Raw genomic sequence first — 15,951 nt, 5'->3', positions numbered from 1 at the left:
CAAGTTATAAAGTCAAAATTGGGACAAATACAGTCACAACTGCAAGTTTACTTCTCGAAATTGCAACTTAATATCTTGCAATCACAAGAAAACCCTCATAATTATGAGATAAAAAGTCTGAATTGCCTCTTTTTTTGTATTAAGTGGCGGGATCCGGATTCCATACACCTAGTTTAGATATTAATCCAATGATAAAGAGTTTACCATAGGAAACGGCATTCATTTTCATTTAAATAGTACAAATGAACACAACATGATTTTTTTTAATCGTTCACTTTTATCGAACAGCATTGTTGTAATTATAATCATTCATCCTTATATCCAAAAATACATATTTCATTGAGTGCATCTTCAACACAACACTGCTCTTTATAAGGGATAAGAAGTGAATGTGTTCACAGGTGTAGAATAATCTCATAGAAAAGGCTTGATATATAGCACTATTTAAACATCAGAGTTTGACTTATTACATTTATACAAAAAAAAAAAAAAGTACAGTACAGCTCTGTGCTTTCTCAGGGAGTACATAGCTTCACTTCAAACTCCTAAAACTGAAAAGTTATTTTTTTTATCACACATCATGTATTGCTTTGATCTTTTCATTATTGCTTCATGAATGTGACCTTTCCCCATTCATACTGTCATACAGTCATAGACAAGTGGCCCACACACACACACACACACACACACACACACACGTCTTTTGCCTTTTTCCTATCGGTGGACTTTACTATAAAATACAACTAAAATATAGTATTATTGTTAGTGCCCCAGAAAATTATTTCTACTCGTTGCTCAGCTTGTAAAAATTGCACAAAACAATTGTGGTTATACAGTATTGTACCTACAGTGCACTTACATTATAACTTCATGGGGCAAGACCTTCTGGAGGGTTTAAAAGCTGAAATATTCAGCTCGTAGTTTTGATAAAGCGCTTTGACAAAAATGTGTTATTTTAGCCAGGGACTAAAAAGGGTACAAGGGACGTAAACCGAAAATGAACAAACTTTTTAGCAGAATGTAACTGAAAACCGGAAAAAAGTGATTTTCAATTGTTCCGGAGTGAAAACTGAATTTTTAAATGCTGGTAAAGGTTATAACCGGTTAATTTTGTTCTGATAATTTTTTCTTGGAACTAAAGGCCAAAGGGTTTATCACAGTACATTTTTCGGAACTACACCACTTTATGTTGCCCGAAAAAATGAAACATGTGTTTTGATCCTGATGGAAACTGCTGCATCACACATTTCTTTGCCTAATCGCCCGTTGTGGATGTCACATTCTGTGAATGAAGACCTTTTTAACAACTATGTATAATTACTACATATACATGCACAACTAATCCAAATACAAGCAAAGTTATGATGCATTGATACAGATTTGATGCTGTTGGGTTTTGACTCAGAAGCAGATCTGTATATAAATTTATACTTAACTGTTAATTAACTGCTTGTTAGGATTTCTATGCTGATAAATCCATTTATTGCTGGATTTATTTTCTTATTTTCGCTAATTTTGGTGAGGCAAGTGGCTTATGTTGGGCTTGTTTTTCCAGACCATGTCTCATTTCTGTTGCGAGATCTGGCAACACAGCAATTGGTATTTCACCCAGCCATTAGCGCAGAGTACTGTCATTTTAAAAAGAACGTTATTAACCGTTCTTTTATTTTGTTCTAACCAGTTACTATTTGGAAAGGAGGCTGCGGAACTTCTGAACCGGAACGAAAAAAATTAAAAATACAGTTTTTGCTCAGAACGTGTTTTTAGTCCCTGATTTTTGCTGTACAGTTGCCTAAATAATCCTTTATTGGTGGGACTACTTTTCTAGGTGGATGAATTTCCGGCTGTGCGTTGTGCAGTGTCCTTGAACGTATCAAATGAAAGTTAACAGATTTACCTGCTTAACATGGTCATAACAGGAGTGGACATTGTGGATGTACGTTTGCATAGACAAGGTAAGTAAAAATATAACACATAGAGCCTTAGTTGAGGGCATTATAGACCATTTCTTAGCATATTTGTTGTTTGTGGGTGACATCTTTGTTCTTAGAAAATGTCTGGTTATTTGTCAAACACATTTAAAACAACAGTGCTTTATAACCTGTCTTAAAAGAATATTCAGAATATTCTGTGTTTGTTAGGAATATTCTGGGTTCAGTGCAAGTTAAGTTCACTCGGCAGCACTTGTGGCATAATGGTGATTTATACCACAAAGAAATGGCAAAAATTAAGTAATGTCCATTGAGAAATGTCTTATTTAAAGGATCCAGTAATGACACCTCGTTGTTTAATTTTAGGTTGTGCATATGTCTTATTTGTTCTGTTTTAGCTAGACTCAAAAAGGATGCGTTTTTTTTGTTTTGTTTTTTTTGTATAGACACGTTATATAAATGCAACTACTGGAAATGCTTCAGGACCAGACATGCGCAGAAGCATTGTAATAATGATGCAATTCACTAAGAAGCTAATTTTGGGTTAAATAGTACATTTTTGTCTATTTTATATCAATGCCTTTCTGTTTTGAATCAAATACAGTTATAATTGACATTTCTCTCACTTAGTTTTGAACAGTGCATTCTGGAATTCCCTTTGATACATTTGATGCAGCCTTTAGAATTTTGCAAAAAAAAGGTATCTTAGAAGACAATGTAATTACGATGCCTTTTTGATGCTCCTGCAATGCCTTAAAATCAGCCCTGATCTCATGAACATTACATGACCTTGGCAGCATTTTTGCAAAACGAAATCACATGCTTCATTACACGTTTGGCTGCAGTTTCCGAGTGTAATGTCCAGCGGGGGGCGCCAAAAGCGAGTGAAATGCTGTTGTAATCAGACGAGGATTTAAGGAGAATATTTGATGGAGGTATAATGAGTAAAACATTCCTCCCTAACTTAAAACTTTAACCTAAACCTAACCAATAGTGATCTCAAATCAAACGAATGGTAAACAAAAAGGACATCCTTACCCTAAACCAGTGCCTAAACCCATCCGACAGTGTCCGAAAACAACATGCAAAGTGAAAAGCACATTTTCTGAAGCAACCACGTAATTTCGGGTCACTTCTATGACACTTCGTCTCCCGTGTCAGCTTGAGTGTTTGGCTGTGCTCGAGCCTCGGTCTTCCAAGTTCCAAGTCGAAAATTCTATGAAGTGAGCTAGCGCAGAAGCTAATCACTTTGGAATAAGTGTGTAAATGCAGGTGGGTCTGTAATACAAGAATTAAAATGTATCATTTTTCAAATTATGTGTTATAGTAAAAGTGTTTCGATATCAAATCATAGCAGAGTGTGGAAAAACAAGTGTTTATAAAGTCAGTTGTACTCTTAATTTGTGTGAAAGTGAAAGTTTCACCAGGAAACTGCGGTACGAAAAGTCAGTTTGCAAAAATGTAGTTATAGTAACATTCATACTATAAGACTAAGGTAGCTTAAAATGCTGCCTATGTAGGTAGCTCACAAGGTTTTTTAACGATGTCTTGCCCATTGTACTTCAGTTATAAGTGATTTACTGTAAACACAATTTCTTATTGTTTGTATAAATGTAAAAGTTTCTGTGGTAGCCAATTGATATAGCTATGTGGTCGAGATATTTTGAGGATTTTGTCACAATAATAGAAATAAGAAGATGTTAAAATGCCAATTGCACACAACGCTGAGTCCAACCGTGTGTATAGATCAACAAATATTCAAGACATCTCGTTCTTTACATTTCAAGTAATGCGTGAATAATTTTATTTTTTTTTTTAATTCGGTTAAGAATAACATGTTGGCATTCTTGAATCGCATTGAAGTTCTCTTCATGACAAATTCAACAAGAACTTTATATGATGGAGGTTAACAGGTTATAAAGTATGACATTTGAAGGAAAATGTCTGTATTCACACCTGTCTCGGGGACAAAAGCTAAAATTAAAAGTTAATATTTTATATTATATTATATATAAAATAAAATAATGTTATTTATCAAATTATTTAAAATAGTATGTCATTTTAATATTGCTAAAACAAGATCAGTGATGACCTCAGATCTGCCGTTATATCAAGTTGTGTGGTGCAAACTAATAACCTCTACATAATCTATGCATCTAACTCAATATATATATATATATATATTGATATAAATATACTGGATCTATATAACATATATTCATGAGCATGTTGTCGCCAGTTTAGGAGTGTTCGTAATTTAACCTCTTCCTTGTGTGTCTGATATGAGGCCATGCTCAGCTGCACAAAACAAACACACACACACACTCATTCATTCACACTCAGGTGCTCACATTGTTCACTTAGTCTGTCTAGGTAGTGCAGTTTTAAAGGGGAATTGATCATGTCCCACAGATCTGTGTTTGTGCATGAGTGTGTATGTGGAACTCCAGGGACAGTTTGCCCCAGCATTGCTTGTCATTTGTGCTCGGATTGAATGCAAAAATAAAAACACTATTTTATTTGTCCTTTCCTTTCTAAAGATAACACTTTTTTTCTCTTGCTAGAAAGTAATAACGCAAACAAAATCATATATCTATGCAGAAATATTTACACTTTCAAGAAATAGTCAACCTAAAAAGAAAACCGTTGTAATTATTTACTCACCCTCATGTTGTTCCAAACCCATTTGCTGCTTTTTTTTTTGTTTTTTTGTTTTTTTTTACATGAACACAAAAGGATTTTTTTTAAATCTTCATACAGCTCTTTTCCAACTAATCATAGTAACCATGTCTGTCAAGCTCCAAAAAAGGGCAAACAAATAAAATAAATTGAATAAAAAAGCTCCATGAATATTTACCATGGTTTTACTGCATTAACCAAAGTTTACCCATGGTATTTGTAGTTAAAACCATAGTAACCACAATATTAACCATGGTTACTACAGTCATGGTTACTACAATATTGTTATAGTAAAACCATGATTAATTTACATTAGGGTGCACATGAATTGTGTGCTTTATTATAAGAAAAAAACTGCATATGGATTTAGAACAACATTTGTGAGAATAAATAATGACAAGGGTTTCACCCAAGGTTTTCATTTCCTTTAAAGGAATTTTCCAGGTTCAATACAAGTTAAGCTCAGTCGACAGCATCTGTGGTATAATGTTAATTACCTCAAAAAGTCATTTTGACTTGTCCGTCCTTTTCTTTAAAAACAAAACAAAAAGCAAAAATGGAGGTTAAAGTGAGGCACTTACAATGGAAATCAATGGGGCCAATATTTGGAGGGTTTAAATGCATTTCAGTGTGAAGCTTGTGTATTACTTGAGCTGTAAAGTTGTTTATATTGTCATTGTAATGGGATTACAGGGTTTACAGCATTACGTCGTCATGGCAACTATTCACTTCCATTGTAAGTCTCTCTGTAACCCAGATTTTGCTTTTTTGTTTTGTTTTTTTCAAAGAAAAGGACGGACGAGTCGGAATAAATATTTGTGGTAATCAACATTATGCCACAAATGCTGTCGATTGAGCTCAACGTAAACCCGGAATATTCCTTTAAGAATCAAGATTTTAACAGCTAAACTATTTTCATGAAAAAAAAGGAAGAGATTCAAGTTTTCCGTGCAGGATAAAGATTCCCTCAGGCCTGTTCTTCAAACGCTCTCATCTCCTCTAAACATTCATCCTCTCTCCAGCTTTCAAACATTCATTCGTTTTCGCTCATTCACACGCTCACTCTCTCCGTATGGCACTTTGCATTGTTCTGCATTTTTGAAACTCCAGTGTCTCCAGGAACGAAACACAAAATTTGACTTAGCATCAAAAAGGTCAAAGTACAGGTTCATATCTCAGATTCCCGGCGGTATGACCTTTGCTCCATGCAACGAGGAGTCTGCAGCCGCTCGAAGTCATGTCGCGGTGTTCTCTCTGGGCTGAGGCTTATTGCTCGCTCCAGTTTGATTCTCTCTGGACTTCCATCCTCTTCCTCTTCGTGGCTCAGTATCGCCAGCTCATTCTCGTAGCAGAACGAGTTTGCGCTGGGCACGATGAGGTATTGGCTTTCCATCATGTCCTTGGCACTACAGCGAGGAGTGGACGGCACCTCGTACGTCTTATGAAAGTGTGAGTAGTCAACCTTGTATTGGTTCTTCTCCTCAAACAGCACCGACTCAAATCGATGCCCCCAGAGGATCTCACTAGCCAGGTACGAGCTTCGAGCCTGAGCCGTCATAGCCGTAGCTTCCACCATGCCCTCCAAGATCACGATGATTTCAAAATCTGCCTTATCGAGGTCCTGCTGACTGATGCCGAACAGAGGGCTCTCTTTGTCGATTTGATGGAGGATGGTGATTGGCGAGACAAGGAAGATGCGGTCGAGTCCTTTATCGAAACCAACATTAATGTCCAGTTGGTCGAGCGGGATGTACTCGCCTTCGGCCGTGACGCGTGGTTTGATGAGCTGCGCCCGAACGTGCGCCTCTACGATGTGACTCTTTCGTAGGTTCCCTACCCGCCACATTAAGCACAGTCTTCCATCACGCATGGCGATGACAGCGTTATTCGAGAACAGTAGAGTTTGCGCTCGCTTCTTGGGCCGGGCCATTTTGGCCATGATGGCGCCAATCATGAAGCAGTCGATGATGCTGCCCACGATTGATTGGAAGACCACTAGAAACACCGCGAGAGGACACTCCTCCGTTACGCAACGGAAACCGTAACCGATAGTCGTTTGTGTCTCAATGGAGAACAGGAACGCAGCAATGAAGCCATTCACCTGCAAGACACACGGCGTAAAGTTATCGTCGCCTGCCGGGTTGTCGAGGTCACCGTGAAGAAGCGCGATCACCCAAAATGCCAATCCAAACACCAACCAGGAAATCACAAAGACTAGCGTGAAAACAATTAGCATGTAGCGCCAACGGATGTCCACACAGGTGGTAAACATGTCCGCCAGGTAGCGCTGGGACTTCTCGTCCATGTTGGTGAACTGCACATTGCACTGTCCATTTTTTTTCACGAAACGGTTGCAACATTTTCGCCGAGTGTGGATTTTGCCGTTGCCATATCCATTCATCCCTCCTCCATGCATGGTCGTTAAACGTAGACCATCCTCCTCTGTCGACACTACACTGTAACGACCGATCCTACCCACACTCATTGTCTTCAACCACGTTCCAATCTTTTCGATCTTTCGTTCCCTCTCTTTTTGAGAGTTTTACAGTATTTAAAGTTCTCACTAATTCTCCAGGGGCATTCAGTAGATGTAATATTGTGATAAATCCAACTAAATGTTAAAGACCCTCTGATTTGAAGGACCCTTGAGGAAAAACAAAAAAAGAAAGAAATGAGTCAAGTAATGTATGTTAACATAGACAAGAATGACATATGAGAGAGACTACAATAATGTTCTTACATACACTGTAAGTATTCATCTTTTCAGAAGATTTTATCTAAAGCAACTTGTGATACAAGAATTACAGACACAGTCGGCCCTTTAATTTTAGAGGCCCTAAGCAGATTTCCAAAATGGGTCCCCCCACCTACAGGTACACTTAACCAAACACACCAAACTAGTTCTTGGGCTGAAGCCTGTCAAATTTACATACTTATCTCTCCATGTCTTTCCTACAAAGCTTGTGTAATATTTTCAGTAGTTTTGACAGGCTCCATTGCACTATTGACGTGCATATAGCTGGGCTGTGTGGACAGTGCTAGTTACACTAATTGCAAATAATTATTCGGCTGTACTGAAACAGTGGAAAGAGGCCCCCTGGTGGCTGCGGGGGCCTTGTGCAGCCGCTTATGTCACTTAATAGGTAGGGCCGGCACTGATTTACAGAAATTCGAATTTTGCATTTTCTGAGGAAAAGGTAAGTGGTGCTTGGTGCTTGCTGGCTATCTTTTGGGGAAAAAAACATTGTGTCTGGGACAAACTTGGTGCCTTAAAAAGCTGTCGAGGCAGGCAGCTCGCTAATATGCCAGGCGTATTCATTTACATACTAGTGTCACCTTGTTTTGGAAATTGGTGCACCTTTTTATCTTCACACAAAAATTATCATGAAGAATCAATGCATGTTCAAATAAATTGATTAAAAAAAAAAATAAAAAAAAAGCTGAAGTGTGTAATTTCTGCTCCAGAAGTGTCACCAGTGTTGGGGCGTAACTAACTGAAAGTAGCCACGCTACTAACTTAAATACATTTTTCAGTAGTGTGACAGTAGTTTGGCTATGTTCCTATTCATCTGTGTTGATTTTCCAGTAACAAGCTACATTTCCCAAAGAGTAGCGCTGTAGCATCACACACACGCTCACCTAAACCGTCCTCTCTCTATCATGTAGCGCTGGTAAAACCAAATAATTTAAGTGAATTGGTTCTTTTAGACAGTTCATGTAAATTAAACGATTTTATCACCCTAATTAAATATACTAACTATCTGGTGATATCATTGAATTCTGCAATCAGAACTGATGCTCAAACAAACAAGAGCTACAGATCCATAGTGTTTATTTATGTGTGGGAAAATCAACCTACTGTACAAGCTGCTCACTGTATAGTTGTGTTTGCATACTAATCTGGGATAGGAGAGTGTATTTTAACACAGACAAATACACACTTCAGCTTTAAAGGTGGTTTTAGGGTCATTCTACAGGATAAAGTCTCAGCATAAAGTATTGCTATAGGTATTTAATTGTATTACATGTAATATTGCAATTGTCCTGTAGGTGTCTGCATAAGCACTCATAAAGCTACAAACATTTTCAAGTGCCGCTTAAGTAACAATGACTTTGGGAAATGGGCCGCAATACTAAGATGAATTGTAAAATGGATTCTACGATCTTCTCAGGCTTACGATGCTTTTGGGAAACGAGGCTCAGGTTGGTAAGTGATTTTATTACACTAGAGGCATGTAAACAATATTACGTTTAAAGGAATAGTTCACCCAATTGTCTCATCATTTACACTCCGTCATGCCATCCCAGATGTGTATGACTTTCTTTCTTCTGCAGCACACAATCAAAGATTTTTAGAAGAACATTTCAGCTCTGTAGGTCCATACAATGCAAATGGTGACCAGACCTTTGAAGCTCCAAAAACCTCATAAAGACAGCATAAAAATAATCCATATGACTCTAACTCTCCACTTTCACTTTTACTTCTGAAAGTCACAAGTGGTGCCTGTTTAGTTTAGCCTGTTAGTGAAAGTGTAGATTTAGAGTAAAAAAGGACTCAAATATTGTTGTGTTTCTCACCCACACCTATCATATCACTTCTGAAGACATGGATTAAATCACTGGAGTCATTTGGATTACTTTTATGCTGCTTTTATGTGCTTTTTGGAGCTACAAATGTCTGATCACCATCCACTTTCATTGTATGGACCTACAGAGCTGAGATATTCTTCTAAAAATCTTCATTTGTGTTCTGCAGAAGAAAGAAAGTCATACACATCTGGGATGGCATGATGAGAGCATTTACATTTTTGGGTGAAGTATTGTGGCTGTACTTTTGAAACAATGTGTAGTTAATGTTTTGTGTATTGGACACATTTACTTTAATAATGTTTTTGGGGGGGATTTTTCACCTTTTCACCCAATGCCCAATTCCCAATGCACTTTTAAGTCCTCGTGGTCGCGTAGTGATTCGCCTCAATCCGGGTGGTGGAGGACGAATCCCAGCAGCCTCCGCGTCTGAGACCGTCAACCCACGCATCTTATCACGTGGCTTGTTGAGCGCGTTTCCACGGAGACATAGAGCGTGTGGAGGCTTCACGCCATCCACCGTAGCATCCACGCTCAACTCACCACATGCCCCACCGAGAACGAACCACATTATAGCGACCACGAGGAGGTTACCCCATGTGACTCTACCCTCCCTAGCAACCGGGCCAATTTGGTTGCTTAGGAGACCTGGCTGGAGTCACTCAGCATGCCCTGGGATTCAAACTAGCGAACTAGCGAACTCCAGGGGTGGTAGCCAGCATCTTTACCACTGAGCTACCCAGGCCCCCATGCCATGATTTTTGTCTTTAGAAAAAGAGGAATGATTTGAAATTATTTTCTGTGGTAATCAACATTATGCCACAAATGTTGTCAGTAGAGTTTAACTTTATTATTTATTATTAAAACCAGAATCATTCCTTGTAAGAACAAATATCTGTACATTTACATTAGGTCTCTAAGCAGTCCTGGTTTTGGTGGCATTGAATTGACCAGTTTACTAATAACAACATGTTGCTAGATAGTCAAATTTCCCTTTATGATCTCAGCTTAGTTCTTGTACAGGTTGGATATTGTGTGAGTAGCTGGACATTGAATTCTTTCCAAGTTTCTCATGTATGCGTTTTTGTTCTCATCTTCTACATTATTGATCAGAGCACCGTTTTTAATTTGCTTAACACAACAGAGATGCTCTAGCTATCAGATCAGGCATATTCACGTGCACACACACACACACACACACACACACACACACACATGAACAGACTCTGTCCTTTCTCAGGGGAGAGAATCTCTTACCCTCCAAAACCTCTGCACCAAAACCAAGTTTTGAACATTTTGGGAGTTCAATGTGTGTTTACGAGTGTTACAGATGCCTGAGTTTTAAACACATGATTCAGACACTCTGGAGACCAGTGTGTGCATGGGGCATTGGCAATTGGTGCAGTCTCACAGTTCTCTAGAGATCGAAAGTGGGTTGGGAGGGGGAGGGCTGGGGATTTGCTGAAGAAATAGACAGATAAATAAACATACGGGTTATAAAGAGGGTTGAGAATTGAGAAACATACTAAAAGAATCGTTCACCCAAAAACAAACATTTTGTCAGCATTTACTCACCCTCCTTTTGTGTTCCACAGGAGAAAGAAAGTCAAATGGGTCGGGAACCACATAGGGGTTATTAAAGGATGACAGAATTTTCATTTTCGGGTGATCTATCTTTTTAAGTCGTATCTAAAAATGGGACAGAGAAAGAGTCACGGGACTGTTGTACAACAAAGACTTTGAAGGGAGGAAACCCTGTGGCCTGATATCTAAATATACAGTCAGCGCTCTGCGAGGTATCGTGCTTCATTTGTCTGGCCTGCTTCTGCAGATCACAGGCACACTTGAAACAGCGACGTCATTAAGTGTCACACTTACACAAGTCAAGTTCATGTCAATTTCCCTGGAGAACACAATGCCTGCGCAAACGCGTGCCCTATGCATGCCCTCACATTTAATATTCAATATTACATTTCCCAAACTAGATTTGCTGGTGTCGTGTTGACAACTGCATAATAAAGTTCCACAGAAACTGCAAACTTTTAACAAGATTTTTTATTTTTAAGTTTCTGAAGAAAATACGGAATTGGCGCTTGCCTGTGCAGAAGTTGCTGTCACAGTGCTGTGGGTGTTTGCCAGGACCTGCTGCAAGAAAACCCTCTTTTTTTATCACTTAAGGAGTTTCTTGCAACCAGGCCCAGGGCATTGCTATGCACTTGTTCTGAGAAGTTTTTAGAGTGTAACGTCCTGATGTTAAGGGGCAATTTCTACCTGATCTAACACTTCAAATTTGGCCTGATCTCAAGAACATTATGTGACCATGGCAATATTTGTGCAAAACAAAATGATGTGCCTTATTATTGAAATGGTGTCATACTGCACCATTTTCATGAGTATTAAAAGGTAAAACATTCCCTCCTAACCTAAAACTTTAACCAAAACCTTACCAATAGTGTCTTAAAAGCAAATGAGAGACATCCTTACACTAAACCAACACCAAAACCTAAAACCAAAAGCACATTTTCTGATGCAACCACGTTATTTTGTGTCGCTTTTATGACACTTTTGTGCTTGAATAAGCTCGAACTGCATCCTTCCGAGTCCAAGTTCCAACACTCTATGAGATGAGCTACCCTGCAAGCTAGTCACATTGCAATAAGTGTGTAAATGTAACACTGAATAAAACACGCAGTTGTTGTAGCACCTCTAGTGTTCATTTCACCAGGAAACTGCGGCGAAACGTAGAACGCAGCATGTAAAACTCAGTTTGCAAACATTTAGTTATAGTAATGTTTATTGAATGAGACTAGGTTGTTAAAATGTGTTTTTCATGTTGATTCGGTGATAGTAAATAATATGTTTTTTTACTTTAATCAAAGTTCCAAACTTAAGTTTGAGAGGAGCTTGTTCATCTTGGCGTGCCAATCAAATCCTAAAGATATTTTAGCGGCTGCTTCCCTCACAAAGGTAATGATTCTTCCGACATCCCCATCTCCACCCTTATATTTCATAACTGGGGCGGGGGTAGGGGATCTCAGAGCTCAAGCCCAGTCATGTGCTCGAACGCTCCGTTATGGACATCATGCCAGATCTGTTTATCTTAATGTGTATATATGAACCAGTAAACTCATGAACCAGTTAATTTAGATGTTACCGCATAAAGCATAACATCATTCACTGTTATAAAAAAAACTCTCTGAAATGTTTAAGAAAAATAATCAAATGGATAATCATGAAAAATAAGTAGATGATGAGAAATGTGCGATTAGAGAACGTTCTGTGTACGTTTTTATTAGGTTGTCTTAACTAAAACCTCAACGTTCTGGGAATGTTAGATCATGGACATATAAATAAATCCTAAAAATAACCATTAGCCAACGTTCTCTATAAGTTCTTATTAGCTTTTCATACAAAAACCTATATGCAACATTTTGGGAACATTAGTTTATGGTTATGAGAAAAAAGAAAACATTCCTAGAACATTAGGAAATGGTTCAAAAATACTTCCAAGAATAAACCAAACTGAAACCATACAATTCGTTTTCTAGATGTTTGAACGTTACATGGAGATTTATTATTTGACAACTTACAAGATTTACGCATTTTAATTTCATAGCAAAATTCCATCAAAGTGTATTGGGTAATCTTTAACAAAATAAAATAATAAAAACACACTAAATTGTACGTTTTATTAATTAAATTTAGCTGAAAATCGCACAATTCAGTTTTAAGGAATTTTATGAAATTGCAAAGCATAAATCTTAAATATTGGCTAATATATTATCTAAAGTAAAATACAGAACTTTCTCTAACGGTGAATGTAGGTGACATTTTTAGGAACTATACATTAACGCTCTATGTTTGCTGGGACTATGCGGTTCCTAGGGTGTTCTGGATTATTGTTAGGTGGATGCTTACTTGTCCATGTCAAATTAGTCCACCCCCAAGTCTCTAGATATGGCTCTCGTCCCTCCTTCAATGTCAATCTGTGGGATTTGTGGCCCGTTTTATGGTCCGCCAGGCAAAAATTGTAAGTCTGTTCATTTAGAAAAGTAATAGCACAACTCTTCTCAACAAGCCTCATGATTTGAGGTGTCATGTATGTCTGTAACAAACAGTGTGGGCCAAGTTTTATTCTTAGGGTTTGGGGGTTCAACAACAAACCCCCTACTGTAACTATGTTTAATAGTAATAGTGATCCTTCCCTTAGCAAACCCCTCTAATTAATGACAAAACCCCTCTCTACACCCTTAAAGTTACTGAGAGAGCCACTATGGTAAACCTTCAGGAGAAAAAGCAGAAGCTTATTTCACAATTGTGCTGTGTGTTTTCTTCCATAAAGGTCCCGTTTGTTTGATGTGACACATGATATCACCATTACATAATTACACTGACTGAAGCGTCTCTGTCCCGTCTGCAGGTAGAAGAGAGAGGGGGAACAATTAGTGGAAGAAAAACATGATACCTGAACTGAAGACCATACTCGTACAGTACACACACCGTATCTGAACTCTCTGGGTCAAGCTCATCATCCTCCTTTTTACTTCAGTTGTCTCAGATAATGCAGTTTGAAAGGGAACATTTGTGAATGCTCTAGAATAATCTGTAATCCTGAGAAATCTGCATACTTAGGCAAATGATCCATGCATACATAGAATTTGCATACTGTGCATCCAGAGTAGCTTATATACTATATACTGAAAAAATATTAAAAGCACAACTGAAGCAGTTTTTTTATAGAGGTGTATTTTAAAATGGAAAAGTTATAACTTAATAGTAAATATTATTGGCATTTTCAAACGTACAATAAGTAACTCCTCATCATCGCGAGACTGTGAGAATTTATTGGATTGTTTTTGTAGCACAAAACACTGGTAACCGAAAAAATATACTTAATGTGGTATCTAAATTAACCCAGAAATATTAGTTAGTATGACTGAATCAACATGACATCATTAGATTGCACCAGGGTTTTCAACCAAGGAGGGGCACGAGATTTCACTGACTCAAGTCATTTTCATTTGTGCAGCATTTTTCACAATGCATATCGCTTCAAAGCAGCCTTACAGAAAATCATGCTGAATGTGTGTAATATCTTTCAAATCCGTTCACCAAAGATATTCATTTAGATTCGCTTTTTGAATTTGTTCACCAAAGAGATTCGTTCAGTAACCATTTTTGTACACTAAGTCTTAAAGGGATAGTTCACTTAAAAATGAAAATTCTCTCATCATTTACTCACCCTCATGCCATCCCTGATGTGCATGACTTTCTTTCTTCAGCAGTGCACAAATGAAGATTTTAGAAGAATATCTCAGCTCCGTAAGTCCATACAATGCAAGCGAATGGTGACCAAAACTTTGAAGCTCCAAAATGCTCATAAAGGCAGCATAAAAGTAATCCATACGACTCCAGTGGTTTAATCCATGTCTTCTGAAGCCATCCAATCGGTTTTGGATGAGAACAGACCGAAACATAACTCCTTTTCACTGTTCATCTTGCCATTGCAGTCTTTAAGCATAATCATGATTAGACTTGCTAGTGCTTGACATATGCATGTAGTGTTAGATGGTGCTAGGAAGTGTAATCGAGCTTAAAATCATGATCGCTAAGAAGACTACTGATGTCACATTTATAGTGAAAAGGAGTTATATGTTTGTCTGTTTTCACCCAAAACCGATTGGATGGCTTCAGAAGACATGGATTAAACCACTGGAGTCGTATGGATTACTTTTATGCTGCCTTTATGAGCTTTTTGGAGCTTCAAAGTTTTGGTCACCATTCACTTGCATTGTATGGATCTACAGAGCTGAGATATTCTTCTAAAAATCTTCATTTGTGTTCTGCAGAAGAAAGAAAGTCATGCACATCTGGGATGGCATGAGGGTGAGTAAATGATGAGAGAATTTTCATTTTTGGATGAACTATCCCTTTAACTATCCTATGTCAGGATGGAGATTATTTGAAGTCACGATGCGTAAACCTGCTGTCTGTCACTCTTAAATTCGCTCTTACTTGCTTTTAATCAGGTATCTGTGTGTTCAATGAATAATTGAATGAACTGCAGTATTAAATTGCTTCTTTTTTTTAATCTGTCTCTGCAGAAGCCCCAAGATTTGGTCATATTCAGCAATGAACTGCCCAGAGTTTTCGACTATTAACTTTGAAATATGGCAATATCTGATCAGGCTTTTAACATGATAATTGAACTGTTTGCATAACATGAATCATACAGTGTTTTGATTAATGAATGAATCTTGCACACTGCTAATGGCCTAGTTTTCTCCAGTATTTACAGTAATGCTCTTTTCTCTGTCACACTCTCTCTACAGCAATATTGGTAATACTTTGATATATTTCATGAATTGCGTGAACAAAAATGAGAAACTAAAATTATAAATACATTATGTAATGCTTAGATCATTAGTTAATATACATTTTAGAGGTCGATATGATAACTAAGGTGATGGGAAAGGCCGATAGTTTCTAAAATTGATTTATAAATTATTATTCTTTCCTTACTATGATGACCACAGACAAAGAGTCCTAAATGAATAAAATCCCTGATGCATTTTATTGCTCAGCCAAAATCCCAAAATTTGGTGCATAACACGGGACTTTTAAGTATAAATATGTCCGAAACAGACCGGGGACTCTTATTTTGAAATGACAAAATGATAAAAAAATTATCGGCATAGATTTTTGCAGATAACGATAGTTCAAAAAGTAACTATCGGCACCGATTAATCGGTCA

At 37.7% G+C, this 15,951-nt stretch overlaps 1 protein-coding gene across 2 annotated transcripts; it reads right to left on the bottom strand.

Annotated features, from left to right (window-relative positions):
- Window positions 1-316: 316 nt before the first annotated feature.
- On the bottom strand, window positions 317-7,159 carry LOC127434590 (ATP-sensitive inward rectifier potassium channel 12-like). Of its 2 annotated transcripts, XM_051687426.1 has the most exons (2): window positions 6,007-7,159; window positions 317-3,130 (listed from the first exon to the last, which is right to left on the bottom strand). In XM_051687426.1, the coding sequence occupies exons 1-2, from the start codon at window positions 7,093-7,095 to the stop codon at window positions 3,089-3,091; spliced, it is 1,131 nt and encodes a 376-aa protein (XP_051543386.1). In that variant the 5' UTR covers window positions 7,096-7,159; the 3' UTR covers window positions 317-3,088. The 2 variants fall into 2 exon arrangements, with proteins under 2 accessions (XP_051543386.1, XP_051543385.1); XM_051687425.1 differs by lacking the exon at window positions 317-3,130 and having other exon boundaries at window positions 5,486-7,159.
- Window positions 7,160-15,951: the final 8,792 nt, after the last annotated feature.

The sequence above is a fragment of the Myxocyprinus asiaticus genome, chromosome 44 (genome assembly GCF_019703515.2).
Source record: "Myxocyprinus asiaticus isolate MX2 ecotype Aquarium Trade chromosome 44, UBuf_Myxa_2, whole genome shotgun sequence".
Classification (NCBI taxonomy): Eukaryota; Metazoa; Chordata; class Actinopteri; order Cypriniformes; family Catostomidae; genus Myxocyprinus; species Myxocyprinus asiaticus.
The sequence above is the reverse complement of the archived record's forward strand: the minus strand, read 5'-3'. Positions and strand labels throughout refer to the sequence as shown.

Coding starts and splice junctions, on each gene's coding strand:
- LOC127434590 (XM_051687425.1), bottom strand. CDS start 7,095: ATGAGTGTGGGTAGGATCGGTCGTTACAGTGTAGTGTCGACAGAGGAG.